At 52.1% G+C, this 27863-nt stretch overlaps 11 protein-coding genes across 11 annotated transcripts; 7 read left to right on the forward strand and 4 right to left on the reverse strand.

Moving 5' to 3' along the window:
- Positions 1-497: 497 nt before the first annotated feature.
- BDW74DRAFT_176898 (uncharacterized protein) lies at positions 498-1982 on the forward strand (the record flags this gene model as incomplete). The annotated part of the gene is made up of 4 exons (XM_073728757.1): positions 498-563; positions 616-738; positions 788-1649; positions 1708-1982. The coding sequence occupies 4 exons, from the start codon at positions 498-500 to the stop codon at positions 1980-1982; spliced, it is 1326 nt and encodes a 441-aa protein (XP_073585307.1).
- A 1877-nt stretch (positions 1983-3859) lies between these two features.
- On the forward strand, positions 3860-6615 carry utr2 (putative cell wall glucanase (Utr2)). The gene is made up of 4 exons (XM_073724060.1): positions 3860-4192; positions 4412-4593; positions 4644-5081; positions 5131-6615. Exons 2-4 carry the CDS (start codon positions 4467-4469, stop codon positions 5886-5888), a joined length of 1323 nt encoding a protein of 440 aa, XP_073585308.1. The 5' UTR covers positions 3860-4192; positions 4412-4466; the 3' UTR covers positions 5889-6615.
- Positions 6616-6877: 262 nt separating this feature from the next.
- BDW74DRAFT_150725 (alkaline phosphatase) lies at positions 6878-9095 on the reverse strand. Its single transcript, XM_073724061.1, has 2 exons — positions 7492-9095; positions 6878-7426 (listed from the first exon to the last, which is right to left on the reverse strand). Exons 1-2 carry the CDS (start codon positions 8996-8998, stop codon positions 7098-7100), a joined length of 1836 nt encoding a protein of 611 aa, XP_073585309.1. The 5' UTR covers positions 8999-9095; the 3' UTR covers positions 6878-7097.
- Positions 9096-9110: 15 nt separating this feature from the next.
- Positions 9111-10089, reverse strand: BDW74DRAFT_150728 (Mth938-like domain-containing protein). Its single transcript, XM_073724062.1, has 2 exons — positions 9495-10089; positions 9111-9415 (listed from the first exon to the last, which is right to left on the reverse strand). The coding sequence occupies exons 1-2, from the start codon at positions 10018-10020 to the stop codon at positions 9219-9221; spliced, it is 723 nt and encodes a 240-aa protein (XP_073585310.1). The 5' UTR covers positions 10021-10089; the 3' UTR covers positions 9111-9218.
- A 152-nt stretch (positions 10090-10241) lies between these two features.
- On the reverse strand, positions 10242-13972 carry hmt1 (putative vacuolar ABC heavy metal transporter (Hmt1)). Its single transcript, XM_073722373.1, has 3 exons — positions 13139-13972; positions 11935-13058; positions 10242-11879 (listed from the first exon to the last, which is right to left on the reverse strand). Exons 1-3 carry the CDS (start codon positions 13493-13495, stop codon positions 10595-10597), a joined length of 2766 nt encoding a protein of 921 aa, XP_073585311.1. The 5' UTR covers positions 13496-13972; the 3' UTR covers positions 10242-10594.
- A 1871-nt stretch (positions 13973-15843) lies between these two features.
- On the forward strand, positions 15844-20013 carry BDW74DRAFT_150734 (WD repeat protein). Its single transcript, XM_073724063.1, has one exon. It carries the CDS (start codon positions 15983-15985, stop codon positions 19853-19855), a length of 3873 nt encoding a protein of 1290 aa, XP_073585312.1. The 5' UTR covers positions 15844-15982; the 3' UTR covers positions 19856-20013.
- Positions 20014-22136, reverse strand: BDW74DRAFT_150735 (uncharacterized protein). Its single transcript, XM_073724064.1, has 2 exons — positions 21211-22136; positions 20014-21163 (listed from the first exon to the last, which is right to left on the reverse strand). The coding sequence occupies exons 1-2, from the start codon at positions 22102-22104 to the stop codon at positions 20189-20191; spliced, it is 1869 nt and encodes a 622-aa protein (XP_073585313.1). The 5' UTR covers positions 22105-22136; the 3' UTR covers positions 20014-20188.
- Positions 22137-22324: 188 nt separating this feature from the next.
- Positions 22325-24188, forward strand: BDW74DRAFT_176905 (uncharacterized protein; the record flags this gene model as incomplete). Its single annotated transcript, XM_073728758.1, has 5 exons — positions 22325-22837; positions 22892-23356; positions 23410-24036; positions 24087-24119; positions 24171-24188. 5 exons carry the CDS (start codon positions 22325-22327, stop codon positions 24186-24188), a joined length of 1656 nt encoding a protein of 551 aa, XP_073585314.1.
- A 114-nt stretch (positions 24189-24302) lies between these two features.
- BDW74DRAFT_135188 (uncharacterized protein) lies at positions 24303-25136 on the forward strand. The gene has a single exon (XM_073722375.1). The coding sequence runs from the start codon at positions 24417-24419 to the stop codon at positions 24912-24914; it is 498 nt and encodes a 165-aa protein (XP_073585315.1). The 5' UTR covers positions 24303-24416; the 3' UTR covers positions 24915-25136.
- A 284-nt stretch (positions 25137-25420) lies between these two features.
- On the forward strand, positions 25421-26913 carry BDW74DRAFT_176906 (uncharacterized protein; the record flags this gene model as incomplete). The annotated part of the gene is made up of 2 exons (XM_073728759.1): positions 25421-26188; positions 26239-26913. The coding sequence occupies 2 exons, from the start codon at positions 25421-25423 to the stop codon at positions 26911-26913; spliced, it is 1443 nt and encodes a 480-aa protein (XP_073585316.1).
- Positions 26914-26998: 85 nt separating this feature from the next.
- On the forward strand, positions 26999-27691 carry BDW74DRAFT_135158 (uncharacterized protein). Its single transcript, XM_073722374.1, has one exon. The coding sequence runs from the start codon at positions 27083-27085 to the stop codon at positions 27476-27478; it is 396 nt and encodes a 131-aa protein (XP_073585317.1). The 5' UTR covers positions 26999-27082; the 3' UTR covers positions 27479-27691.
- Positions 27692-27863: the final 172 nt, after the last annotated feature.

Here is a 27863-nt window from a genome sequence, read left to right on the forward strand (position 1 = left end):
CTCGTGGCTAAAGCCCCCCATCTTAATTTTGTTTTCTTTCTTTGATTTGATCGCCGTTCCATCTTTTATCTCATTTCCTCAGTACTCTCTTGCTTGGCCTTGGTTCGCTGGCCGTCAGTTCACCGGGAGGAAACCACAAGAGCCTCTCTCCGAACACCGAGCAGTCCAGTCTCTGCTGAGACTGGCTGGCTGCTTCGGTTTGCCTGGGATATTCTTCAAAATATCCACTGTTTAGCAGCGAAGCGCCAGAATCGCTGCTACTTTAGGCTCCTCGTCGTGCCTTGCCTGCCCCCCCTCAGAAAGAAAGAGGCTTCACAACAGTTCTGAAGTAAGATACCCTGATTAACCCAGTCAGTATTCTGAGGCAGATGACCTAACATGAATTAATCTGTGCAGAGCCTTTACCTCCTATACATCTCCCAAATCAAACTATCTTAACCTCGACCAAATAATAGCTGCCACTTATTCCTCGGTTGACTCCGACCAAACGAAAAACAATGGCCTACACCGTTCAGACAGCAATGGCCGAGGCTTTGAAGAATCTTCAGAATGTTGAGGATCATGTAAGCGTTTCAAATATTGCTGCGAGGCAATGGTATACTGATATGGCAACAGCTTAGAAAGAATCAGCAATCACCCGCCGCAAATGAAATCGGCAAGCTGAGCGCCAAGATTGCTCAGACAGTTAACGAGGCCCTACTTTATATTTCGCAGGGCACCGACGTCAATGATATCGAGGTAAGAGTTGACTTATCACTATGCATCTTGCTTGGGCTTAAGCCTGTAGCAGCACACCAACGCAACGACGGCCAACCCTAGCGTATCTCGCCATGAAGTCAAGCAGCATGTCAGCGGTGGTCAGCATGCCATGACCAACCACGGCAGCCCCATCTTGCGCGAAGTGTATCAAGCGCTCGAATACGTCGTGCAGAAAGAGCAGAATAAGCTTGCCAATAGACCTGCTCACTTTGAAGGTCTCACGCTCCAGACTCTCCCACAAGCCCCCATGCCCGCCGTTCAGCCTCATAGCTATGCTCAGGTTGCCGGCTCCACCACTTCTGGTCCTCCGCACGGAGTGGCCCAGTTATTCTCATCCAAATCGATGACTTCGTTTTCCGGCTCGAAGGTGGGCCAGAGCAGCGATGATAGCGGATCCATTGGTGATCTTATGACTTTTTCGTCTAGTCCAGCATCGGAACGTCCTGAGGAGAAAGCAGGAATCATTCGTGTTCATGGACAGATGGACGAAAAGTCTCTCGCTCATTTTACCTCTTGCATCTGGGAGGGACCCTTGCAGGAGGTCCTCATTGAAGCTCAGAATAGAGCTCGTATCGTCTTCCAGCACTTATCGCACGCGCGTGCGTTTTATCAAAGTAACCAGGACCTGGTCAACGAAGTTGGCTATGGGCGTTTTGGAGCAGCCTACCATGTTGAGATGGCAGACATTGCCCCTTGGAATGATAACCATCGGTTGATGAATCAACCGTTTAGACAGCGTCGACGTCTCTCTTTCGCCAAAAAAGGACTCTTTTCTTACCACCGCCGTTCCGCGCACGGTACTCTGATTCGTGAAGACTGGGAACGGCATATGCGCGCCATTGCTGGCTCTGGTAACATTGAGCGCCTTTTTGTCTTCAACTCTGGCAATGGTAAGTTAGCTTTAACTGTTATGTGCTACTCAGAATCTTGGAGCTAACGCTGTTATAGCGACCGCCATATTCACGAGCACGGTTGTTGCTCGTAAAGTCTTGGAAACGGTCAATCAATGGGCCCGGACCAAGGCCGCCTACCGTGGTGTTGCAGTTTCTTACTCGTCAGATCCGTGTGAGAAGGAACTCGTTTTGACCGACGACAAGTGCATCTTTGGTCATGACAATGGCCCTAATCATGATCGTAATGGCAACTTTAATCGCAACCTCCGGGGCGGTCCCGCCAACATGCGTCGTGGCAATCACAACTTTATGCCACCTCGACACCGTTGACGTGACGGACTATCGGCCGGAAGACAGCCAGTTGCATACCACCCAATAAGCACTTACTTCAGCATGGAAAGAGAGAAATCTGCCGCCGACAGCGCAAAAAAAAGCACAATGTGTAAACACCAAAAACAGATGAAAATGAAAGAAAGACAAAAAAGAAGGGGGACCTGGGCAAGGGCGCGAGTCCATCGAGGCAACGTGCGTCGCACACAAGGCACGAGTTTGATCGGTGCCAGGGAGAAAAGGAGAGAGCTTCCTGGCTCGAGATCACAGTTTCATGGGTGCCTTGGAGCATGATCATTGGAGAAAGGAAAGGAGAGCGCCATTGCCTGGGACGAGAGAATTTGTTTTCATGCGTCCCATTTGACATTCAATTTGTTACACATTTACCCACCTACAGCGATCAATTTAAGAAGTCTTATTGGGTTAAGGTTAAGCATTTTAAAATTTCTATTCCATCGGCAGCGGCATGAACCCGAGTTGTGTAACCGTAGTTTCCAAGCAGATCGACGTACGGAGGAGCAACATGGGGTTCTTTGTTGCTTGTGAGGACGGCAGGCTACAATCGCATTCTCTCCTGAGATTGTGATGGACACCCGCATCACATCAAGCAAGTCGTTTCTGCTAGATGAAGCTGTATCCGTATATTTGAAACATTCGGAAAAACGCAAACTAGCACTTAAGGCTCGGGTAGCACAACAAGCCGTTGAGACGGCGCCCGGTCAAAAAGCAAATAGCCAGCAACATGTGGTCCTCGTACATCGTGGCGCCTGTACTCCAGACAAACAAGGATCATTGCTTTTGTATTGACGCGGGATACGCGCCGTACATAACTTGTACAGCTCATCTGAGTACCGACGGTCCAACGTACTCACCGTAAGCCCTTGCATAACTTATGAGCTCCATAATCTCAGTCTTCCTCGAGGGGTGTCTCATGCATCATAATGATCTAGACTCTCGTATCGACCTCAACCATCCCAATAAACAAAGCCATTATAATGCGCCAATTGACGGAACCGGGCATGTTGGATACGTACGGAGTACTATGTGCCCCTGGACCCTTAGGGTCGATACCTCGATCTGATCGCGGAACAGACCGACATCACCAGGAATGCCGATTTGAAACTGGGATTGACGTCAAGAGCCACGCGGTAGGGCCAGGGCCAGGGGGCATTCCTTGCCCAGCGCTGCAAGGACGCTAAAATGAGGATTTGAGATTAGTTTTGGCACGGTATCGCAGTCACAGGCGCTGCGCAGCCTGCGCTATACAGGACCCAGATGAAAGAAAGAGAGGGCTTTGTCCAAGGGACTAAGGGACCAGCTAGGACACTGTCGGCTAGCCCCCGAATCCCTCCAGCTGTTCTTGCTCAGTGCCGGATATTATTAGCCGGCTAGAGTTCGCTAGACGGTGGGCTCTGGGCGCTGGTGGGGTCTGGTATTACCGATACCGAGGGTCTGCGCCCTGATAAGGAAGGGTCTGCTTGCGGAGGTTGCGGAGGGTGGACTCGATGTTAGAGACCGCAGTTGTCTACGTTGTAGATACAAGGCAACGTGTTGGGACTCATTGTTTGTTTCCGGAGAATACTGTAGCTTCCATGTGCTCAGTCAGTGGCGACTCCGAAAATAACGGCGTGGAGCACCAAGCGCCATCGTTCCTTGGAGAGAAAGTCACGAGCTGGTGCCTGGCAGTGGCACTGGGGCTGCCGAGTGAGACAGACGCTCAACTCCCTCGGGTCCAGCATCCGACTGCACACGGTAGACTGTGTGGTACTCTGCTATTGGGGAAGATATTTTCTAGTAATGGATAGCAATAATAATAGCTCAGATGGTTCTCGGCATAAAATCAGTCTTCTTCAGGCTTCCAGATAAGGGTCTGTATTGGCAATACACAGGCCTCCGGAAGCGTTGACTGATAAGCGCACTCTCCAAGATCGGCGGCCTTTAATAGTCCGTCCCTCTCCCTTTCCCCCGTCCTTTCTCCTCGATCCGGTCGTTCGTTTCTTCTTTCGTTTTCAATCTATTCGAGACTCGATCGCTAACGGAGCAGAGCTTTATTGCCTCTACTCCCCATCCCGGCCCTCTCTCAGCGGTGATTCTTCTCCCGCAGTCCCTCGTTGATTGGTGCGCTCCTCGATCATACAACCATACTCGAGTGCCTTGTATAAATCACCCTATACTCTCCATATCTGAAACACAATCTCCGCATACTCTTTGTAAGTCCACCCTCGCGCTCCTGGTCATCGTCAGCTGCAATTATCTTGCAATCTGCATGTAATTGCAACGGTCAGCATGGTCTCGCAATTCCAGTACCAAGTCCCCCTGAGTGGATCGTGGACAAAGACTTTGATCGAGGCCCACCTCTATACCAATGCGCTGAGCTGCTCCCTGCGTCGGAAGTGATTTTAAACTGATCTCTCCGCCGTTTTCTCCAGGCCTTGTCCCCTGTATATGATTCTTGGCCTCCTTTGATTCTGTCACATCATCGCCATGTTGCGTCTTCAATCCGCTCTGTTCCTCGCCTCTCTGGTGGCCGGGTCTGTCGCCGCAGACGACTTTACCCCTCCCAACTGCAGTCTCGATGAGCAATGTCCCGAAGAATACCCATGCTGCTCCGGTATGTCTAAATCCCTCTCATATGCACTTCACCCGCTCATGTTGCATCAGTGTACGGACAATGTGGTACTGGCGCTTACTGTCTCGGCGGTTGCGATCCCCTGATGTCCTACTCTCTCGACTCCTGCGCTCCGATGCCCATCTGTAAAAGCAAGACCTACAAGTGGGAGAACCTGGACAACGCCGCCACTAACAGCGAATACCTCGGAAACGCCTCAGCAGCCGATTGGGTGTACAGCGGAGAGCCCAAGATCGAGGACGGGAACCTTGTGCTCACCATGCCCAAGGAGAGCACCGGTTCTCTCTTCGCGAACAACCACTATATCTGGTACGGCAAGATCGGCGCCAAGATCAAGAGCAGTCGCGGTGCTGGTGTTGTTACTGCCTTTATTCTTCTCTCTGACACCAAGGATGAGATCGACTACGAGTGGGTTGGTTCCGACCTGACCGAGGTTCAGACCAACTACTACTTTCAGGGAATTCTTGACTGTGAGTCACCTTTTTCACCATCTGCCTATCATCGTACTAACCGTCGTAGACGACAACGGCGGCAAGTCCAAGGTTGATGGTGATAATACCTACGCGGATTGGCACACTTACGAAATCGACTGGACTCCTGAGAAGATTGACTGGTTGGTTGACGGCGAGGTTACTCGAACCCTCACCAAGGAATCCACATTCAATGAATCCGCCGACCGCTACGAGTACCCCCAGACCCCATCCCGAATGCAGCTGTCGCTTTGGCCCGCTGGTCAAGCCAGCAACGCTCAGGGTACCATTGAGTGGGCTGGAGGTGAAATCGACTGGGACTCCGAGGACATCAAGAACCAGGGCTACTACGCTGCCTATTACCAGGATGTGACCGTGGAGTGCTACGACCCTCCTTCCAGCGCCAAGGTTGACGGCGATGTTTCTTACGACTTCAAGGACGACAAGGGTCTTGAGAGCTCCGTTGAAATTACCGACAACGACACTGTGCTTGCCTCCCTCGGCGCTACCGGTCTCAACATGGACCTCGGTTCCAATAAGACCAGCAGCAGCGGAAATTCTACTGGCACCATCTCCAACTCTACCGTTCCCCAGAACCAGGGAGGCACCGGTAACGTCATCGGTTCAACCAGCGGCGGAAGCGGCTCCGGCTCCGGCTCCTCTAACACTGGCTCTTCCGGAGGCACCTTCAGCCAAGGCACCGAGGACACCACCGACGGCGGCGAGAACGCTGCCCCCGCCGAGCGTGTTCTCAAGGGCTCCTTCTTCGCTGTCCTTGTCGCTGTCGTTGTCCTCATCACTATGTGAAGACCTTCAACTTCTTCTTTTTCTTCTTCTCTATTCACATCTTCTTGGGTTATATTTATTTATTTCTTCTTTCATCTCGGCCCCTGGACAAACAGCACTACGCGTGGCCACCTTTTTAAATATACAATTCCCGCCGTATCATCTTTGTTATGTTATACCTTATGTTCTATACCTGGGCACGACCGCCTCTCTCTATCCTGCTATCACTTTGATACCAGTGATTTACTGTGTTCAAGTTCATGTCTATTCATTGACTTACCCTTGGCTCACTTGGATGTCCTCATGTTCTACCTACCTATCTCTATCATGATCGCGCAATGCCTGCGCCAAATCGTACTGCTACATATCTGGCGGGCTTGTGGACCCCGACCAGACTCTCCAGCAACAAAATCTATAATATATACCCTCTTCTCTTGTTTCTTGCTCTTCTGGATTTCCTTGCCTTTGATGCATCATTGTCATATTAGTGTTGGTCCTGGGACTTGGCATTCACTCATCGCATTGCGCTGCTTCGGTTTGCTCTGCTTGGTATTTTGGCTGTTTTGCTGGCTCATTGGGATTGCCTAGTTTGCGCTTGTATATTGTTTGCGTTTTGTAGTCGCTAATTAATTCAAATAGTAATACCGAACCTATAACATAAATTGAAGTATCCCACCTAAGACCATAAAACTACGCCTCTCTGATTCGCAAGGATGGCGAGCTGCCTACCCTTAGATCTACAGTAAGGGCCATGACTGTACAAGGAGGCTCGCAGAAAGGTATGCGGCTCAATAATATATATATGCAGGCCGAGTAACCAAAGTTGCAGGAAGGTAAACACAGACCGCTCATGGACAAGCGCCCTGTGAACCATGGCCGGAAGAACCAAACCAAGTTGGTGGTGTATTTTCCAACAAGTTGATGCAACTATCTATAGTACTGGCGCGGAGATGTTCTACAATCAATACTAGGTGAGTATCCTCAAAGTGACACCCTTACAACCCTAGAAATCCTATGGAAGATCATGATAAATTGCTATGAAACTCACTATAGTACATAGTGCAGTACTGAAAAGAAACCCAAAACCCAAAATATCCTTAGTATGCATGGCTATTATGAAGAAAAAAGCATATGTAACACCGTATATGAGTACCGAGCAAAAAAATGGGAGGTAAACAATTTAGCAACAATCTACTTTAAAATCACATACCAACCCAAACCAATTCCAAATCAATGAACACCGCCACATCCACACTCGTCACTGACTGATCCGCGCTTCCGCTTGAAGTCACCATGGTACGTATCGAGTCCGTCGGTGCGAACTTCGTCGCCGAGCGGGTTACCCAGCCAGTTGAACTTTTTGTCTTCTGTGGCCGCAATCTCGCTTCCAGCATCAGAAGCGGCGGTCCAGAACTCAGAGTGCTGGAGGCGCTTTGTAATTGCGCCGACGTCGAGGCCGAGGTAATCGGCAAGGAAGGCACCCACTTCGGTGTTTTCGTGGTTGCCCTGGAGCGGCCAAGCGTCCTTTGTGGAGGAGGCATAGATATTGACATCAACGCCTGGTTGAGAGAAGAATAATGTTAGTATATGGTGAGGTATTTGCTGGGTAAACGGGGGGGCATACCGGAGTGGCCGTGCGTTGACCAGCCAATTTGAGCTCTGCGGCTGATCATGTCGGCGAAGACATAGGCTGGGATGATTGGGTTGCCGGGCTCAAGAAGTGAGTCGATCTCCTGCTGAGTTGCGTCTTCAATTCCTAGGGCCTTCTTAAGGAGGTCCCGAGTGAACGTCTCCAAGACAGGCTTCTCGGGATTCTGATTGAGATACTTTTGAAGCTCGTTGGCGGCATACTCTGAAGAGTGGCTTGCGTTGGCGAGCACACCCGGATACCAGAGATAGTCAGGGTAAGTATCGTGTAGCTGGCGGGCTGCGGCGAGACCACCGGTTTCGTGGTCGGATGTGGCGACCAGAACGCCTGGCGTGGAGTCCTCTTCGAGAAACTCGAGGACCGCGGCAAAGGCCTTGTCATAAGCGAGAACCTCATTGACCTGCGCGGCTGGGTCGTTACCATGGCCTGCATGGTCGATACGGGAGCCTTCAATCATAAGGAAGAATCCTTGCTCGCTGTCCTCCGTAGCCTGGCTTAAAGTTTTCAGTGCGGTCCGAGCCATCTCCTCCAAAGATGGATACACATCATTCTGAGAGCGGCGGTCAATCTCATAGGGAATGTCCTTCTCTGCAAAGAGGCCCAAAAGCGGCAGTTTTGATTCTGTCCCGCCATTGAGGCTGTCAAATCCCTTTCGGTCGCTGATGTACGAGAAACCATTTTCCTTGGCGATGGCCACTAGATCACGGTCATCCGCCCGACAGCTACCATCCGTTGTGTTTGGCAGGAAATGGCATCGTCCACCGCCCATGATCAGGTCCACCACGCGGCCCAGCGGATGTTCACCAATCTCCTGCTCCGCAATCTGGTCTTCGTACTGTCGGAGGTTTACGTGCGACGCGAAGCAAGCCGGTGTAGCATCGGTGATGCGGGTAGTGACCACCAACCCCGTCTTGTAACCGGCCAGAGACGCGGCCTCGAGCACAGTACCACAGGGGGAGTGGTCGGGAAGCACAGAGATGGCGCCGTTGTAACTCTTGAATCCGCATGAGAAGGCCGTCGCTCCGGCCGCCGAGTCGGTGACCAAACTCGAGCTGGACCTTGTCCGCGATGTACCAAGAATGTGCTTGTCCAACACGAGGACCTCATCTGCTGGAAGCCCCTGTGTAAGTTGTCTGAAGCTCCGAGTCATGGTAAGGCTGGTGGGACCCATTCCGTCGGAGACCATGAAGATAAGGTTGCGTTTCCCGGTCGGTCTTCCTCCAGGACCCCATGGTTCTTTCTCGTGGCTCTGTGCTCGGCTGGACTCGTGCTGATAGACGACTGCAATAACAATGACGGCGACGGTGGCTATGAGCGCCCAGGCAAAGAGGCCGACTTGTCTCCAGAATCCCCACCCCCGATGACCTCCGCCGCTGCGGTGGATGCGCTCACCAGTAAGCAGGGCGTCTTCCTCCTCGGCATTTCGAATCGAAGACTGTTCTGATGATGACCTTGGAGCCAGAAGAGGCTCCTCCCGCGGCATTGTGGAGGAACACAGCGAGATAAAGGGATGGCGGGGGTTTGAAATTGGAGTTGGAGTTGGAGTTGGGGAACTTGGGGGTTGGATCGGGCCAAAGCTGTCAAGCGGCTGACTGGAGGGCTTGGCGCGGATTTACGTCAGATCCACTCTCAGCCCTGCGCAGAGGGAAGAAGTAGATTGCTATATAAATATAGATATTATACAATTTGAGACATTGGAAGTTTTATCGCCCCTTCCACCCGATCGGAATCATGGCGGCCGCAATCTCAGAGACTCCCCGCTCGGTTGCGAGCAGGTTGAACTGCGCAGCGGCGTTTCTCGTATCCACCACTTCAACCCGGATCCCTAGCGAGTTAATGTGCTTCCTAGTCTCTGGCGCGAGAGGGTAGATAGAAGCTCCCATTCCCAGAATCAGCAGATCTATAGCGCATAACAGTTAGCATGCCATATGAAAAGGCAGAGCATAAGGAGAAACCAAAATGATAGTTAGAGAACATACCCGGACGAGGCCACACCAGGTTCAAAAGGCCCCAAGCCTGCTCATCCACTTCAAACTGCCCTTTCGCATTGATCATGCCTTTTTTGTCCCCGTCCTGCTTCCCCATCCAAGGTTTCCAAGTGAACGCCTCTCCGCCGACCAGCATCACACCGTCACCACCTGTGATCTTAACGCCATTGTCTAGATGGAAACCTGTATCCAGACAGGCATCGACCGCCGTTGTCGGGGTAGGGATGTTTCCGAGAACATTCAGCGCAGCGAAGTCAGTCTGAGTATCCTCCTTTGATGGTGGGCCGCGATCATGGCTGCGAGGTTTCGATGGATGGGCGCGGGACACCATGCGGGCTGGGCGAATGTGTGTAGGTCCATTCAAGCTGCTGTTGTTACGGCGAGAAGTATCGAATGGCGAGGCGATGTGAGCTTGCATGCGGGTTAGGTTTGCGCAGAGAGGGATGGTGGCTTTGACCGTGTTTGGGGATATGGATGTTCGCAGAGCTCGAAGGAGCTGGAGAGATGGTGAATGCATTTTGAATTTTAACGATGTGAATCTTTTGGCCTCAAACAATTACACACGTATGGCTGAGATTGGGGAACAATCTTCGAAATCAATCTTGCGATAGTAAAAAGGCGGAGGTGATGAAAGCCAAGAAGCCTCATGAATTAGGCACAAATTAATGAACCAATGACAGGCCACACAATTACCAGAGTCTGTACGGAGTATACTCAGTTGCAAGAGGAATAGGGCAATGAGGTAAGAACAAATTTTCATTAATTATAGATACTGCTGTAGATAGTATCCATTATCGCAATATTTCCAAACGTAGCTATCTAGGAAAACCCCTGCCACCCTTCGCGGCAAAGGTCGAGTTTCTGTCAAATGTAAAGTGTCATACAAGGTCGTATATCGCCCCAAACGCCTTTTAGCCCGGAAAAGAACATGTGAAGCAGATGAACAATAAAACACCAATCACCTCTCAAATCTACGAGAGCAGTATTCCGTCCGCCGATCTAACTGAGGTCTTTGATCGTAAAAGATAATGCATATGAATGTCGCCGTCGCCGTCGCCCGTTTCAGCATGTGACGATACTGGGCAATAACTCTAAGGATGGTGAAATTGTGCTTGTCGGTTCGCATTTCGGTGAGTGTTTCGGTCCTCATCGGACTGGCTGGAGCTGTCCTCCGCGGCCGCCGAGGTGGATGCACTGCGCAACCGCTGAGCTCGGTCTTGCAGCACTTGAGCTTTCGCAGCAGCCTCCTGAGCGCGGATTTGCTTGCGCCACATGCTTGCATATCGACCCTTCATCGCCAGTAATTGGTCATGCGTCCCGCTCTCTGTGACCTTGCCGTCGCTTAGGACCAGGATCCGATCAGCCGTTGTGATAGTGCTCAGTCGGTGTGCAATGACGAGCATTGTACGGCCGCGAGATAGTGTTGACAGAGCACCCTGGATGTGTTCTTCCGTCTCGGTATCCAGTGCAGCAGTAGCCTCATCCAAGAGAATGATTCGCGGATTCTTGAGAATCGTCCGAGCAATTGCCACTCGTTGTTTCTCTCCGCCGCTGAGTCGCAGGCCACGCTCACCAACCTTGGTGTTGTAGCCATCTGGGAATGACATGATCTTGTCATGAATACTCGAGGCCCGGCACGCTTCGTAGACATCTTCGTCCGTGGCATTTGGATTGGCATATTTCAGGTTATACATCAAAGTCTCATTGAAGAGAACAGTGTCTTGCGGCACTACCCCAATGTGCCTCCGGAGGGAGTCGATGGTGATGCCTTCGACATCATGTCCGTCAACTAGGATTCGGCCTCTTTCAGAGTTGTAAAATCGGAATAGCAGGCGGAAGACGGTTGACTTTCCTCCGCCAGACTCACCGACCAGCGCGGTAGTAGTTCCGGGTTCGCAGTGGAATGTAAGCCCGTTCAACGCCGGTTTACGGGCGTCGTATGAAAATTCGACATTGTCAAATTTGATGTCTCCCTGGCAGAGCGGCAAAGGCCGGGCACTAGGTCGATCAACAACCGTAGGCTGTTCCCTGAACAATTCCAACAAGCGCTCCGAGTTGATCAGAGCAGACTGGATGGAACGATAGAATGTTCCGAAAAAGTTAAGCGGGCCCTGTAATTGGGCCATGTATGTGAGAAGCAAGACAAACTGACCAACATTTCGTTGACCGAGAGAGACTTGATAAGCGGCAATGAAGCAGGCAATCAGCAACCCTAGCATAAAAATGGTGTTCTGCGAAGTGTTCATCAGGTTCAGAGAGAAAAGAACATGGTATTCGGCCCTTTGGTAGTCGGCTACTGCGCCTCGATACCTCCCGAATTCATAATCTTCCGCGTTGAAGTATTTGACTGTCTCATAAGAAACCATTGAGTCATTCCTAGAAGCGTTATGTAAGTATATTGCATAGCATAATCGCAAACTGTACAACTCACTTCACCGCGTCTTCTTGCCGGGACGAATTGACCATCTGCCGCCGGATCTCTGCCCTCCATTGGGCCATACGGATAGTCACGTAAAGATAGCAGAAAGTAACAATGGTGACGACGAGAGCGTAGTACGCATCTAGCGCGACAAGGAAGTAGACGATCGCAACACAGAGGTCGACCAGCATTGGGACCACCTGGAAGGTAATTTGCTCTAGGAATGTGTTGATCGAGCTGCCTTTGCTAAGAGCCGAAAGAACCTCGCCCGTTTTTTTCCCAAGATGGAAGTCCAAGCTAAGTCCATGAACGTGTTCAAAAGCGGCGGTCGACAGTTCCATGTAAGAATACTGGCTGACAGGAATCCATAGGGTTGAACGCAGAGATCCAATAAGACCCTGGTTTCCTTGAAGCCATCGAAACAAGATGTATAGGCAGATGTCGAACCATGGCACGCGGAAGTCGTCGTCCTGTTCGGATAGTTTATTGGTGATCTTAGCAACCTGAAGAGGAACGAGGACGTTGACAACACGTTGGAGAACAATCAGCAGAAAACAAACCAGCACCACTAATTGCAGACGGCGGGACTTGGATGGCCAAAGATATGGGAAGAATAACGAATAGCCACTGAGGTATTCCCACCAACTGGTGGATGGCTGTGTCGTTGGGCGAACCCACGGATCTGCGGGCTTGGGTTTGTGCTGATCACCATGAACACCGTTAGTTGAGCCATAAGCATGCCCGTTCTCTGTCCCAGAGTGAAGAAGCCCAGTAGTTTCTGTAGGGCCATCCCCGTTAGTACGAGCCGCTTTATGGGCCACAAACGGAGATCTATGGGAGCTGCACGCATAAAGCATGACCAGGACGAGCAATAACAGGAGGCGGATGCTGTTGCAGACGACGCTTACAGCCTCCCACATGGTGATACCTCCTTGTAATTGGCCGCCAGTGGGGGCTCCAACTGCAGGCTCATGATGCGGGCGAGAGTATATGGAGATTGAAAGCCCAAGGATCGCCATTTCAAGGGGTGTGGCTATCAGCCATGGCACAAACTGAGCGAATGTTGGTGACGGGTCGGTATCCAGCAAGGACACAAGGATAATAGCATAGTCAAAGAATGATCCCACGACATAGATCTGTTAGGCATTAGCTACACATAATCCTTTGATGGATTACACAAGCCGCAGGGGGGTATAAAGGAGATAGGAGAGCATACCACCACTGCTTGGCCACACCACCACTGCTCCGATCTGGCAACTATGACATGAGCCACGTTCACAGCAGCCTCTGCCACCAACGTGGCCAGAATACCAACGGAGAGCAATTTGAAGCAAAGTTTCGCGTTTCGGGAGAACTTTTGGGCTGATTTTACCACGGTTATTGTACTCCTCGACCGCTTGGGGAGTGGACGCCCCCCCGGGCCGGTCTCTGAAGCAGAGGAATTTCGGTTCGCAGTTCTGGCAGTCACAATCGAGTTGGCTACAAATGCCGACGCAAACACGACGAGGATCAGGATCGGGTAGCCGACTCGAAGGGATTCCAGAAATCTCCGCATGACGTTATGGCGACCCATGGTGAGCAATTCCCTCGCACAGGGTCCTAGGCACTATATCCGCAGACCGTCAATCAGAGTATTTCCATGGCACGGCGACAGCAGCGTTCCTCCAGCCTCGGTATAGCTGAAGACTGGGCAGTGGTCGGTCTGGAGGCTGGATTGGGACGCGGGAAGATTGAGGAGAATCTCGGCGAGCGAAATTTCGAAGGGATCGACGGGGAAGAGCACGGTCTTCGCAATTGTTCTGCTTGAGCTGTAGCTCGAAGTTAAAGAGGTATTAAAGTTCCAAAAGAAAGGAGAAATAAAAAGAAGACAATTGCAGCAATTGGAATGCAATGTACATAAAACAAGGGAGCACGCGAGAAAATAAAACGGGTAGCAATGAAGGGCCAGCAACAAACGGCTGGTGGACGGAGCTGAGGACTACCCTAGAGGGAAGAACAAACTGGACATGAGAAGGAAGAGGAGGAGACAGGGAGAGGGAGAGGAGAGAGATGTTGTAGTCCAAAGGTTCAGGAAAAGTAGAGAATGAGGACTACTAAAATACCGGTGACGAAGAGACGCATGGAGCTTCTGCTGGCCATGGCCCAGAACGATTCCAGACTCGACTAGCTGGGCCCCAGAACCGAGCTCTGCATTATTCAAGCTCACTACAAAGAACTCTCAGATCGCATTTTTAGGAGACCACCCTGGGAATTCTCGCCGGTCTTCTCCTTCATCGATGATGATTCTCTGGCGACGGGTCCTTTTCGCGCTCGATGGCCGCGTTCCTGCGATGATCGCTCAACGCTCCTACAGGTACTCTGTACATGCCGTGCCCTGAATGACTATTTTACAAAATCGAATATCGACAAAATGTGATGCAGTTTGTGCGCTTGCTCCCCCAGGATCTCGAGATCATCAATGGCCAGCACTCGTCAGAGCTAGGTGGGCTAGAAAAGGATCAGTGCCCAATGAGATCTTGCATTACAGGGAAGTTCCTCTAGAGTAGATGGCGGTAAAACCTGAAGGCCAGTCTGCTTGTGATCTTGAAGATGGACTGCGACTCGAGAGTCTCAAAGTACGTCCGGAGTACAGCGATGCAGCCGACGTTGACTTGCTAAGCTCTGGCAAGACAAGCAGAGCACGGAGTGTTTTCAATCCAGCCGAGTTTGACAATCTTGGAAGGGAGGTGGCATCAGATCTTGAGTGTTTGCTCCAGAGCCAGATCATCGATATCAAACCTCAGCGTCCTATCAGTCCCGAGGCTGCGGATGATCTAAGACCTGCTAAGTTGCTAACGGAGGGGTTGAGATCGAGATTCGAGGCCCCCCTACACGCCTATACATAGCACAAAGGTGAATCTCATGATCGACTGGGAGCTGGCTTGCCATCCAATTCGCTGCCAGACTTCCTCCACGTCAGATGGTCAAAACATAGCAACTCGAGTCCAACTCACCACGGAGTATGCTGCCGTACACCGCCGTTAGCTGGAAGGTGAAGCTCGACGTTCAAGGCAGCCAGTCAACCCCTCCCTTTTGCTCTGTTTGACGTTTGTTCCAACCAGCCTGCATTCGGCCAGGGTTTTGGGCCAACTGGAGTTGAGCTCGTCCTTCCGCAGCGTACGTACGTTGGTTGCTCAGGCGTTTGGAGTTGAGGCGATATGGTCTAGTCGGGCTGTCGGGGTGATATATCAGCTGGACGTTTGGTACAGGTCAACCTAGATATTCGTATCTCAGACACCCCGAGTCGTATTGTAATGGGCCATGGTCGGCACTAAGCCAGATTCGAGCGTAACTCACGCGCGTGAGACGATTCTCAATTGAGTCGATTCGCGACAGATTGCAGCGACCAACCACATCAGAGATACTTTGCATTGCCCTAGAATCCTTTGCATCGGCTCAACAGACATTTACCTCAATCCCTACTCGTCTGCTTGAGATTCTTGCCGCGTCGCCCAGCAGACTGACTAATCCCGGCCTCCTGGCGACTGGCCGCTTTCCATCTCGCAGGGAACCGTCGCAGCTCGTCTCGGACACCTTTCCCCGCGCGAGTGCATCTGACAGCAGCTTGTCGCAAGTCGCAACCCGCTATTCCCCATTGTCCGTGACGACCATGGAGCCTCGATCTGTTTCAGTTAGGTCTTGATGCTGCGCGACTGAAGCATGACTTCCCCGACTCCGCCCCCTCCTCCGCCTGCCCCGATACAACAACAGAGCCAGAACCAGCCCAAGTACTCCCACCGCGCGGCCAGTGCTCTCGCTAGATTTGCCCAGCCCTTCTTGTCAGGTTCTCGGCCGCCCAGTCCGCACGGCGCCGGGGCTCGCACAGAGTCTGCTGCTGCCCGTTCTACAAGGTCTAGGTCTTTGTACAGCCTCCTCGTCTCCCCTCCCTCTCCTTCCTTCCGTTTAGTCCGTCTCTCTATGCAGCCTTGTAATAGGTTCCCCCTTGGACATCATCTACCATGATTCTGATTGGATTTTTCTTCGTGACCGTGAAGCTTTGACGCATCCATACTAATACTAAATGCTCTGTAGGCCCGGCGCATCGCAGACAATCACCCATGAGACAGGCATTTCGATCGCTGCGTTGGATATCTCCCCGCAACGGACACATGCAGTGATTGGAGGGAAAGAGATCCTGAAAACGATCCGCGTCCTGCCGGATCATTCGTCGGAGGAGTTCAATCTACGCAATGCTATCATCGGTTACTCCTCGACTCATGGCGTCGGCGGCGGGGTTTCCGCGCGGCACAAGGACCAGCTGACGGTCAAGGATGTTAAATGGTCACATGGAGTTTACGACCAGATTATCGCCACCGCGGTGGCCAACGGCCGCATCGTCATTTATGATCTACATCGAGCCGGCTTGGAGTGGTGCCGGCTTCACGGCCACGGCCGCCAGGTTCATCGCCTAGCCTTCAACCCGCACCAGGCATCATGGCTGCTTTCCGGCAGTCAGGACGCCCACATACGGTTGTGGGATTTGCGGGCCGTGCCATCGGATCGTGGCGTCACAATATGTGCAGACAGTGAACACTTTAATGGTAATAGCGACGCTGTCCGTGACATCAGGTGGTCTCCCACCGATGGAGTCATGTTCGCGGCTGCCACAGACAGTGGCGCAATCCAGCTATGGGACATGCGCAAGACGAATAGTCCTCTCATGCGGATAACTGCTCACGATAAGCCTTGCTACTCCGTAGACTGGCACCCGGACGGGAAGCATATTGTCAGCGGCGGTACAGATAGACAAGTTAAGGTCTGGGACTTCTCAACAAACGCCGAGCGGAGGCAGAAGCCTTCATTTCAGTTTCGGACTCCACAGGCGATTCTCAATGTCCGCTGGCGTCCGCCTTCGTGGTCCAGAGAGACGGACAGTTCCGGTGACTGGCAGTCATCGCAGGTAGTTACCTCCTACGACAAAGAAGACCCGCGAGTTCATCTGTGGGATTTCCGTCGTCCTCATATTCCGTTCCGAGAGCTTGACCGATATGACTCCACCGCCACAGATTTACTTTGGCATTCCAAAGACCTTCTCTGGACTGTAGGTGATGGCGGTGTCTTCACTCAGACCGATATACGTTATGCCCCTCAGGTGGTTAACCGGCGTCCGACCTGTTCGGTTGCCTGGAGCCCCAGCGGCGAGGTTCTCGCTTTCTCCCAAAAGCGTCCGAGGAGGAGTGTTCGAGGACTCAGCACGAACGAATTCATTGGCTACTCTGAAGCAGAGGATACTGCTGGGGAGACGATGAGCCCAAGTCCTGCTGATGAGGTGGTTGTTGATGAGCCTTTGTTTGCTTCGATTCGACCTCGACATAGTAAGTCCAGTAGTATCCGTACATCCAAGTCTCTCGGCAGTACTCCGCCGGCAACCACAGACCTCGTTCCCATACTCCCGCTTGAGAGACTCCTCTCGAAAGAGACATCCTCGACTTTGATCCAGATGGGGGTAATGGTAAGCGTTCCTGGAGCTACAATGGATCGAGAAATGTTCCAGTATCTTGCTCGCGAGTACTCGCCCCTTCTTCAGGGCCAGCTCTATGGCATGCAGAAAGGCCATCTATTGCCATTGTTAGATTCGCTCATTCATAATGCTCAGCGTGCCGAAGACATTTCCTTGCATAAGTTGGCTCAAACCTGGCGAGTTATGGAATATGCTATTATCCAGGAGCTGCAATCGAGGGAAAGAGAGCAACGCCAGGCGCCGGAAAAGGGAACTCGCAGTGTTAAGAAGAAAACATCTTTGGATGAGCCGTTGACGGAGAAAGTCCGAAACCTTGAGGACACGAGGCACGAGAAGATGAAGACTCGCTTCTTCAAGGGGGTCATAGAGAGCGAGCACCCCAGAAATTCTCACACTGATCTCGAGAGTGGTTCGAACGTGACCACACCTCTTGCTCAACCGCTACCGGATTCGCCTCCACATCCGTATGACAGCTCCGGTTCTCAGTCCAGGTCTTTAAATGATGTTGAAGACATTCAACCTCTCCCACCATCAGTTTTGAGCTCGAACCAAGGCACCATGGCTTCAGACGACTGGTCATCAATGTCAGATATTGACTCCCGCCCCGTTCATCAACTTGAGCATCGAGAGTCTAACGGCAGTGAAAATGTGCGCATACCGTCAAACAGTCCACCAGTTGGTCGCCGTGACTCGGTGCCGCACGAAGCCCAGGAAGAGCAGAGGTCTGCCCCGTTGGCAATTGCTGGCAGAGCTGATTGGTATAACCGCAGTCGACCTCTACTGAGAAAGCAGATTTCGGACGTGGACGAGTTCGATCAGAAGATGGAAGACAAAAGGGCTGCTATTCGTGACTACAAGTCCTTCCCAAAAAAACCCCTGTCTCTGGAGGCACATACAGGACCCATCAAACCGGGCTTCTATCGGCACGAGTCCACAGAAAGCTTTCCCATGTTTTCCGCATCCACCACGAGTTCCCACCCCAGCAAATCGCCGGCCGCGTCGTTCATCTCTGCAGCTCGGCTTCATGATGCATCTGATGCAGGCGGGGATAGTCACCATACACACTCGAGGAATGAAACACTATTAAGAACCCGCAGCGACTCAATAATCACCGCCAATTCCATCCCGGAAGAGGAATATGATGTTGACGAAACGTATGAGGAAAATCCCGCCGACAACAGTCATCTTCATCTTGAAAGACCATCCACTCCACCTCCCCTTCTGAAGGAATCTACGCCCTTGAAGCCTCCGACCCAGGAAGACGAAGGCGTCGCAGCATCGACAAACGGTGCCTCAACTGCTGCGCCCGACTTGCCGGATGGCTTTCCACTCGTCTCCATTCCAATACTCTCTGACCAAACAAGCAATAACCCCTGGAATGCGGAATTGCTGTTAAAGGAAGCAGTCAGACACTATCACAGCAGTACCGACGTTGACATTCAATCTGCTGCCCATCTACTCCAAAAGCTACATATACTGTATGAGGACATTGAGAACATCCTGCCGGTCGAGGAGAGCGAGGTTATCTTCAAAGCGTATAATGAAGCCCTCGTACGTCAGTCTATGTACTTGGAAGCAGCCGAGCTTCGGTTGCTCTGCGTGCCGTCGTACCCCACGGTCTATGAGTATGCTCAAGGAGACACCTACATGAATGTGTTTTGCTTTGAGTGCAGAAGACCATATGAAAATCCTAAGAACGACAATACTCGCTGCCACCGATGTAATACTCCGCAGGACCCTTGCACAATCTGCATGAGCCTTGACCCGCCACCAGAATGGGTTGCGGAGCAGAGTACCTTGCCCCTAGATGGAGCCCACGACTTGGATTCGGATTTCACCTCCCACCTTCTTTCATCATCCCATTCCTCGCTCAAAACGGAGCCCATCCCCCCTTCCGAACTGGAGCGCATTGACGGCGTGGCCCCACAACCCTATGAACGCCCTCGCCCAAAGGGAACTACACTCTGGTCTTGGTGTCAGGGCTGCGGCCACGGCGGCCATCTCGCCTGCATAAGCACATGGCTCAGGGACATTGACGTGAGTGAAGGCGGATGCGCAACCCCCGGGTGCATGCATGACTGCGGTCCAGGCCCGCGTCGTGAACACAACCGCCGAGTCCTCTACGAGGAGACGAAGAAGCGCGACAGTGCCAGTCGCAAAGCCGGCGTGGGCTTCGTCAAGCGCGACACATGGGCCAAGGGAGAAAGCAAGGCCGTTGAAAAGGTGCGAGGCATGTTAGGCGCTGGCACCAATTCCAATGCTAGTGCTTCGACGACGGGAATTGCATCCGCTTCTACCACCGCGGCGACCAGCGCGGCCCCCAGTGCGACGTCGTCGAATCTGATGTCGTCGCCGAAGAAAGTGCGCCTTGTTACTCCTAGCGAGCAGGAAAGGCCGCTGAGGACAACCTCTGCGCGGACGAGTTTCGGTTGATAGCTCAGCCAGGCACCTGAACCTTGCAGTTTCCATGTGATTCTGTTTCACGCACAACTACCCATAATTTTATTCATGTATATATATAGTCGTTGACGCTACGGTCAGCAGCAGGCGTACTGAGTTTCATACCCTGATTTTAACGTTAATGATAACAATATGACTCATTAGCCTATATTCATATTTAACCCTGCTAGTTGAGGTTGAAAACCGAGATACATGAAAGTCGTTTCCAACATGTCCAAGTATATCATAACAAAATCGCTATGCACGCCGTATGTCTCTAAACCAAGTCCGGACATATATTCAACGAGAAAACAAAGACCAATTTATCTAGAACCTCCGCTTTTTCTTCGCAGGAGCTTTACTCTTTGCCTCAAGCTGCCTCTTCAACTCCTCTCGCTTCCTATTTGCCTTCTCTTCCTCCGTCTCCTCGCGTGACGGCCCCACCGGTGTTTCTCGCTTCGATGCCTTCCCTTTCTTCGGAGGAGAGGGTTGGGAGTAGGTGTCTTCTTTGCTCTCTACCTCATCCTCAGTATCGTCTAGATCTTGCTTCGCTTTAGCCGGTGGGGAGTGAGCCTCAGTCCATGAGGATCTCGGCCCCTGAGAGCTGGTATCTTGAGAGGCTCTGGCCTTAGACTTTAATCCACCAATGACACCAATCCTGCCTAGAGGCTTCTTTCTTTTCGGGGATGTTTGAGAATCTGGAGTGCGAGATTGTGATTTGGATCGGCTGTCATCGTCTTCTGACCCTGGCTCTAAGTTTGTTTCAGGCCGGGTCTCTGGTTCTGGCGTTGGCGTTGGCTGCTTCTTTTTCTTGCCTCCGATAACACCTAGTCCTAGTTTGCGGGCTGGTTTGGGGGCCGGTTCGCGATCGTTCTTGGTGTTCGCTTTCAGTGAAGTGTGGTGCGGCGCTGAATCCGCGTCCGTATCCCCTGAGTCTGTTTCATCATCTGTCCGACTTTGCGGGGGTTCGTGCTTACGACGCGGCGGAGGGGAGGGGGTGCCCTGGGTCCGTGAGGGTGAGGTTGAAGGTGCAGGTGTAGGTGTCGCCGACGGTGATGGCGATTCGGGTTTTGTCTGCTTCTTGCCACCAATTGTACCCAAGCCTTTCAATTTCCCTAACCGGGGCGCTTTGGGGCGGATTGCAGGGGGAGAGTTCTCGGCCTGGTGCTTCGCTTCTTTTCTCCTCTTCGGAGAGATTACCTCTTCATCCTCTGATTGCGTTCCATCATCTTTCCTCTTCCTTGCGGAAGGAGATTTTTGCGGACCACTGGGCTTTTTGAGCCTAGGTGGTGTTTCTTGCCGCTGGAAGAAATGAGAATTTGCGTGGAAGTAATGTGCTTGGAACGTACCTCGAATTCATCATCATCATCCCCGGTCTCAAAGCCGGCGTCAGTGTCTGTTTCCAAGGAGTCTGTTGTGGGTTTAGTTGTTGGGTTCGTTTTATCATCTAGAGGTGTAGAAGTGTCGGATGCCGTAATGGTTTTCCACCATGCATCTGGGGGAGGTTTTAGTGAGTCTACACTCCCAGTTCCAATTGACAGCTCTGTGACAATGTTGGCAGATAGCTGAGAGGTTGAAGATGATTTCGAGGCATCGTCACGCCACGATTTCTCATCAAATGGTGCAAGACCTCTGATATACTTCGCTGCTTGTGTGAGCGTCGGGCCTTTGCGGCCACGAAGTCCAGAGGCTCCAGGAAAAATCGTAGTCAGATCAACGCCCAGACCCTCAAGTTTATCAAAGAGCTTGGCCAGCACCCAGTCCTTTTTGTGTAGCTCCTCAATAAGGGACTGCTGGCGCGCTTCCTGATCCGCTTCAGCGTTGATGAAGGGGAGCAGCAGATGGCTTGTGGTTGAAGACTGAGGCTCTTTGGCCAGATGCAGCTTCCATTTAAGAGGCTCGAGAGGAGAAGGCAGTTTTGAAGTCACAGTGAGCTCCAAACTATCAGCGCCTCCTCGTGTTTTGGTGCTGATTGATACTTTGCTTCCAGGTTCGTTCTGCAAACCCTCTCTGATTTTCGACAAAAGGACATTGAGTTGTTCAAGATCTTCACTCGGATCAATTGGGGTTTCATCTTCATCGGCTCGTTTGAGAACGCCTTTCCTATCTAAACACTCCGACCAGATATAGTCGAGGTCTGTCATATACAGCTCGTAGCCGCTAGCTGTTGGTGAGTATTTGTACAGAAGAGGGGGAATATCTCCGCCATTTGCGACATGCAAGCGCTGCCATTTTCCAGCCATCGCAGAGGCTCAAGCTGATGGTTGGACTGCAAATCTTTGAAAAGAGCGATGTTTATTGCTGGTGTACCTCTGTAGGCAGCCGATGATGAGGCAGCAGTGCACGGACCACAAAGGAAGGTCTGGCGTCGGCTCACCTTCCATCTTCCATCCCCGAGGACCTGGACTTCTCCAGATCTCGCCGCAACAACTCAGCCTTCGAATACTACAGTCGACCAGCAATATGTCAGCGCGATATCCAGATAGGTCGCGCTCGAAGCGATCTCGATCCCGTTCACCGCACTCCGACTACCACCAGAAATACGCCCAGCGATCTGACGAGCGAGACCAGAGATATGACAGCAACAGATACCGCGACCGCGATGCGCGACCGGGGCAATCTCATGCTCGAGGCATGAAGGATCAGATGCGGCTCAATCAGCTGCAGGAGGACGAGCGAGTGCGCGAATGGGTGGCGCAGGAGGACGTCTTTGTTCTCAAGCAGGCGAAGAAGAAGGCAGAGATTCGAGTGAAGGAAGGCCGCGCGAAACCGATCGACTGGCTTACAGTGATGCTACGGGTAATCGACCCGACGAGGAACCCTCTTGATGACGAGATTGCGGATTCAGAATTGGACTTGATAGACCCGGAGGGTGTTTTTGAGGGTTTATCTGAGACGCAACTGGGAGATTTGGAGAAGGATATTGATACATTCTTGGGTCTGGAATCCAACCCTCAGAATAGGGACTATTGGAAGGTGAGAACTCTTGCTCTGTCTGTGGCAGCAACAACTGATCCATTCCTTGCGCAGACGATGAGAGTTATTTGCAAAGATAGGCAGAAGACGACAGCTCCTGAAGGACGTGCGCTCAACTCGGTTGCTGCGGATATCAACAAGCTTCTTAGCCCGAAATCCTACGAGCAGCTACAGACACTGGAAGGGCAGGTCAGGAGGAAGCTAGACTCCAACGAACCCATCGATACGGATTACTGGGAGGAGCTCTTGCGCAGTCTCACTGTGTGGAAGGCTCGCGCAAAACTGAAGAAAGTCTACCAGGCTGTCATTGATGAGCGCGTCCGCGGACTGCGTCAGCAACAGCGCGAGGAAGCCGAGTCGGTTCGTACCAAGCTGGCCCCGTTGGCACCCGTCCGGAGCGGCTATGCGAACAACAACGAGGGAGAATTCCGTGATCTCGATCCCGATCCGTTACTTCAGATCCGTCCAGAAGACAAGGTATACGAAGTGATAGATGAGGATGCCTTCCTCGATCAGGTGGTACGTTAGCGCATACCTTTCCACGCACCTACCGGTCACTGACTGCCGTTTAGGCCCGTGAGCGCCAAAAACTTTCGAAAATGGGTTATGTCCCGCTACGTCAACGCCAAACTGAGAAAGCATCAGCTCCTGTAATGAGCAATGTCGCAAATGCCCCTGTGGCTAGTAACTCGACCCGCTTTTCATCCACCCCCAACGAAGACTTTTCTCAAGCGACAAAGGCTCTTTACGAGAGAGAACTCGCGAAAGGGGTAAGTGAGAACGAGGAGATTTTTACTGGCGAGGAGTCAGTCAGTACAGACGCACAGCCCCAGTGGGCGAACAAGTACCGGCCTCGCAAACCACGATATTTTAACCGTGTTCAAATGGGATACGAGTGGAACAAGTATAACCAAACACACTACGACCACGATAATCCTCCGCCAAAGGTTGTCCAAGGGTACAAATTCAATATCTTCTATCCCGACCTTATCGATAAAACTAAAGCACCCACTTACCGGATAGAACGAGAGCACGGAAGAAAAAGAGGGCAGTCATTCGCCGCAGCGGGAGAGGAGGATACCTGCCTTATTCGGTTCATGGCTGGCCCACCGTATGAGGATATCGCATTTCGCATTGTCGACAAAGAGTGGGATTACAGTGCCAAACGGGAAAGGGGGTTTAAAAGCACATTTGAAAAGGTATGTTTGCACACACACCTCTCCAGCCTCAACATTACTGACCCATCCAGGGGATTTTGCAACTGCATTTCCAGTTCAAACGAGTATGTCACTCCACATTTTTATGGCTGATTGTACCTGCTGACAATCACCAGATTTACTACCGCAAATGAAAAACCTGTATGTGGCTCGCGCGCATCATCCAGAGCATGCTTAATCCGATCCCGACGCAAAAAGCATACGATGTGTAGGAGGCTCCAGAGAAAGCCTGCAGGTCCCGGCGTTTGTCGCGCTTCTCCGCCTTTTCCCACAGCAGGACAAACAGCTTGCGCTGCGATTGGGCTAGAAACATTAACCTTCTGTTAAAGGATTGGGTTCAGCCTGGCGGGTAGCTCGGACATATGATATCAGATACCAGAGCAGCTCCGGAGCAGGGTTTTTTTCCACGTGCATGGAGCGAACATAGAATGCTTATTTCCACCCCCTCTAATTATCCTCCGATGGTTCCATCGCCGCCCGATCGGGATCTTTCCGTACTTTGTCTCGCCGGGATCGAGCGAGACAGCCGTTCCTTGTTGCTTTCTTTTCTTCTTTTCTTCTTCCACTTGGAGGCGAGACTATTTCAGTGCGACATGGCTGCATGTCTGTTTCGGAGATCCGGCTGGTCGGGGAAAGCGGGAAAGGGCCTCAGGGTGCAGGATGCATCAAAAGGGCGATTTGAGGTCAACAGGTCAGTTCCAGAAGGGTCTTTCTTTCACGGCCATAAAGGGCCTAAATGCAGAGTCTGGCCAGTACAAATGGCTGACCCACCGGAGGTGCTGCAGGCTACCGCGCCCTCACCCCTGTCCCAGCTACACGCTCAATCCCGGTCCGTCAGGCATTGTAGACTGCTCTTGTAGACTCATTGCGTAGCACGAGATCCAGCCTCTAGCGACCAGCGCAGAGATCATTGGCCGTCTGTGAGCATGATCGCGTTTCACGACGCCGCTGTAATGGCTGTCTGCGAGAACAACCCCGGGGGCGAAGAGCTGGAGGAACTTGTGTCTTATTTTTAGCGGACTGTGGAAAAAAGAAAAGCAGACCCTCATTTCCAGCAGGGGATGTTTGTCTGGAGCTTTAAAGGGCTGCAGGCAGTTTGCAGCAGAAGAAGAAAGTATCGGAGGGTGTTGTGTTGGCACCTTCATGGGCTTGTAGAACTGTGTGGTATTGAGTGGTCACACGTACCTAGTGGGCTTGAAGCAGGTACCTAGACGACTTGCAGTATTTTTACTATTTGACCTCTTCTCCGTCAACACTTGCAGCCCTGCCTTCTTCTTGCCTGATCGCAGCCTTATTGTCTTATATGTCTTGCCGTTCCCCTTCTCCCATTCTCAATTGGCCTTGCAGCCTTGTCTATACTCAAAAGATGCACTCCTCCCCATACCACCAGCCCGTATACTCCTGCGCCAGCTCCAGCTCCAGCTCTAGCTCCAGCCCCGAGACTCCCCCTTCTATTTTTGACCAGTGGGCAGACTCCAGCTCCAGCAGTCCTGAAGCAATGTTGCCTTACCAGCAGCCGTGGGCCGTCGAGCCCGCTATGAACTGCTCGCTCTTTCAGCCCCAGCCGACGGTCGAGCCCTCGCAGGATGGCCTACCTCGTGTAGTACCCTCTATGGGCCGTTGCAACGAGTGGCCCGGGCCTCTAATGGCGTCCAACTACTCCTCTTCCAGGCAATTGAAGCCTGAGATGCGGCGCCTCCCTGCTGGCAAGCACTTACCGGATTGGGCACACTCAAGGCCATCAGAAGCCGCTTCGTTCTCCTTGTACAAGGCCTCACATCCTCTTCCCCCGCACTCGCACTCATCCTCCTCCTCGAATCCGGCTACGACAATAGTATCGCCTCCATCGACCAGCATGCCATACCAATCGCTTCCATTGAGCGTTGTGAGTCCGCCCATCAAGCTCGAAATGGACCGTGACGTTGCGCCGACCGCAAGTGCGGACGAAGCCGAAGATACAAACGCAGATCCCCCATATTCGCAACTTATCTACGAAGCTCTTTCAGCAGCGCCCGGGAAGAAGCTACCTCTCCAGGGTATCTATTTGTGGTTTGAGAAGAATACAGCCAAGGGAAGAGACCGGGGCTCGAAGGGATGGCAGAACAGCATCCGGCATAATCTGTCAATGAACGCAGTAAGTCAAACTTTTAGCCTATTCTCGATAGCTGCTGACCTGGTTGACAGGGGTTCGAAGCCGTTCGGGAAGAATCCACGCCAGGAAAGAAGGCCGTGAACTATTGGCGCCTGACAGATGAGGCCGTTAGCAACGGCATCCAATCTACAACGCGGTACAGAAAACAGACGAATTACAAGAAGCCAATCCCATCGGAGCCGCCGGCACCCCAGCGTCAGCGCTCCGGGGCCAAGGGAGGAAAAGCTACGAAAATCACGGCTAGATTTCGGAGCAACGGTCTCAGCATAAACAGCATGAGCCAAGAGGACTACCGACGAGAACGGGCATACCGGCAACAACACCATTACCAGCTCCAAAACTACAACCAGCGCGTGATGCCCTCCCAAAGACACCTCCCCAAAGGCTTTATCTACAGCCAGTATCTTCATCGCCCGCCGCCCACGACAACTACAGCAGCATATGCACCAGGGGTGGTGGGAACAGCACCCACAACACTCCCAATGACAGCGGCACGTTCTTCAGCCATCGATGGTTTCAATCTGAGCAATATCGTTGGCTGCACTGACGCCCCTCCCTGCACGTCCGCTACTCCTATTTTTTGCGACATGGCGGGCCCTAGTCCAGACTGCCTAGTCTTTGACGCCGGGTTTATGGGGATGGACGGAATCGATTCGTCCTTTGCTAGCTCCGAGATCTCGACTACAGATCTTCACATTGGGCTATAGGTGCCCGTGAGCATGCACTAAGAACGCACGCGCACAACCACCCCTGTCCATTCCTGCACTGCCTGAACTGGGCAGGTGGCTAGCTACGAGCTAGTTAGCTAATTAGCTATTACGGCAGCTCTGCTGACAGACGGCGTCAACAAGACAAGACGAGCCGAGATGAGATGAGATGAGACAAAACGAATGTGACGGTCCAACGGAATGTACGTTAGAGTCAGGTGTTCGAAAAACTAGCGCATTAGTCTGCCCACTTACTATGGCTATAGTCTCGGGCTGGGGCGTTACAAGGAGTACGGTCTATGGTTTCTGCTGTATCTATCTATTCATATTACCAGCCCCATCCCGGGCGTCAACGGCCATAGCCGACAAGTCATCACATTCATGCATAATCTCCTTAGTACTAGTTCTAGACAGAAAAAGAAATCATCCACAACCGCAAATCCTTCTGGCAGCTAACCCCGGCCTTCAAAAAATTGGCACTTCGGGATTTGTCAACCTGTCCGACCTCTATCCACACCATCCACGCCCATGGATCGGATCCTTCTCCACGCAGTTGCGGCAGTGAAGGGGGCCTCTATCAAGGAACTCGAGGGTGTGCAGCAGGAAGCCATCCCAACCACGATCTTGGCGGTATTTCAATTCCGTCTGATGATCATTTAATTTCTTCTGCGGGCTCTGACGTTGGTCGTTGGTCGTTGGTCGTGGGCCGTGGCGGCCGTTACGAGTGCCCAGGGAGACCCGTCTGACAGGCGGCGATTATTTGGCATGGATCATGCCTGTAAGCTAGGTGTGATTCTGTCATTCTGTCATTGTGATTCTGATTTTGATGACCGGGGCCATAATGCGCGGCAGCCTGAGGCCTGCGAACTACAAGTTCAGCTCGCCACCTGGTGAATGTATGTATGTACGGTAGCATGTACAGAATGTACACTAGACGCCGGCTGGCAAAT

Source organism: Aspergillus multicolor (genome assembly GCF_047715735.1).
Source record: "Aspergillus multicolor strain CBS 133.54 unplaced genomic scaffold BDW74scaffold_8, whole genome shotgun sequence".
In the NCBI taxonomy this organism is placed as follows: Eukaryota; Fungi; Ascomycota; class Eurotiomycetes; order Eurotiales; family Aspergillaceae; genus Aspergillus; species Aspergillus multicolor.

Bases quoted from the DNA above. Each gene is read 5' to 3' on its own strand.
- utr2 (XM_073724060.1), top strand. From the start codon at position 4,467: ATGTTGCGTCTTCAATCCGCTCTGTTCCTCGCCTCTCTGGTGGCCGGG. The intron at 4,594-4,643 runs GTATGTCTAAAT...ATGTTGCATCAG, and splicing joins AGAATACCCATGCTGCTCCG to TGTACGGACAATGTGGTACT. The intron at 5,082-5,130 runs GTGAGTCACCTT...TAACCGTCGTAG, and splicing joins CTTTCAGGGAATTCTTGACT to ACGACAACGGCGGCAAGTCC.
- BDW74DRAFT_150725 (XM_073724061.1), bottom strand. From the start codon at position 8,998: ATGCCGCGGGAGGAGCCTCTTCTGGCTCCAAGGTCATCATCAGAACAG. The intron at 7,427-7,491 runs GTATGCCCCCCC...TCTCTCAACCAG, and splicing joins GTCAACGCACGGCCACTCCG to GCGTTGATGTCAATATCTAT.
- BDW74DRAFT_150728 (XM_073724062.1), bottom strand. From the start codon at position 10,020: ATGCATTCACCATCTCTCCAGCTCCTTCGAGCTCTGCGAACATCCATA. The intron at 9,416-9,494 runs GTATGTTCTCTA...TATGCGCTATAG, and splicing joins CCTGGTGTGGCCTCGTCCGG to ATCTGCTGATTCTGGGAATG.
- hmt1 (XM_073722373.1), bottom strand. From the start codon at position 13,495: ATGGGTCGCCATAACGTCATGCGGAGATTTCTGGAATCCCTTCGAGTC. The intron at 13,059-13,138 runs GTATGCTCTCCT...AATGCCTAACAG, and splicing joins GGTGTGGCCAAGCAGTGGTG to ATCTATGTCGTGGGATCATT. The intron at 11,880-11,934 runs GTGAGTTGTACA...TAACGCTTCTAG, and splicing joins CGGCAAGAAGACGCGGTGAA to GAATGACTCAATGGTTTCTT.
- BDW74DRAFT_150734 (XM_073724063.1), top strand. From the start codon at position 15,983: ATGCTCTGTAGGCCCGGCGCATCGCAGACAATCACCCATGAGACAGGC.
- BDW74DRAFT_150735 (XM_073724064.1), bottom strand. From the start codon at position 22,104: ATGGCTGGAAAATGGCAGCGCTTGCATGTCGCAAATGGCGGAGATATT. The intron at 21,164-21,210 runs GTACGTTCCAAG...CATTTCTTCCAG, and splicing joins ATGATGATGATGAATTCGAG to CGGCAAGAAACACCACCTAG.
- BDW74DRAFT_135188 (XM_073722375.1), top strand. From the start codon at position 24,417: ATGATATCAGATACCAGAGCAGCTCCGGAGCAGGGTTTTTTTCCACGT.
- BDW74DRAFT_135158 (XM_073722374.1), top strand. From the start codon at position 27,083: ATGAGACAAAACGAATGTGACGGTCCAACGGAATGTACGTTAGAGTCA.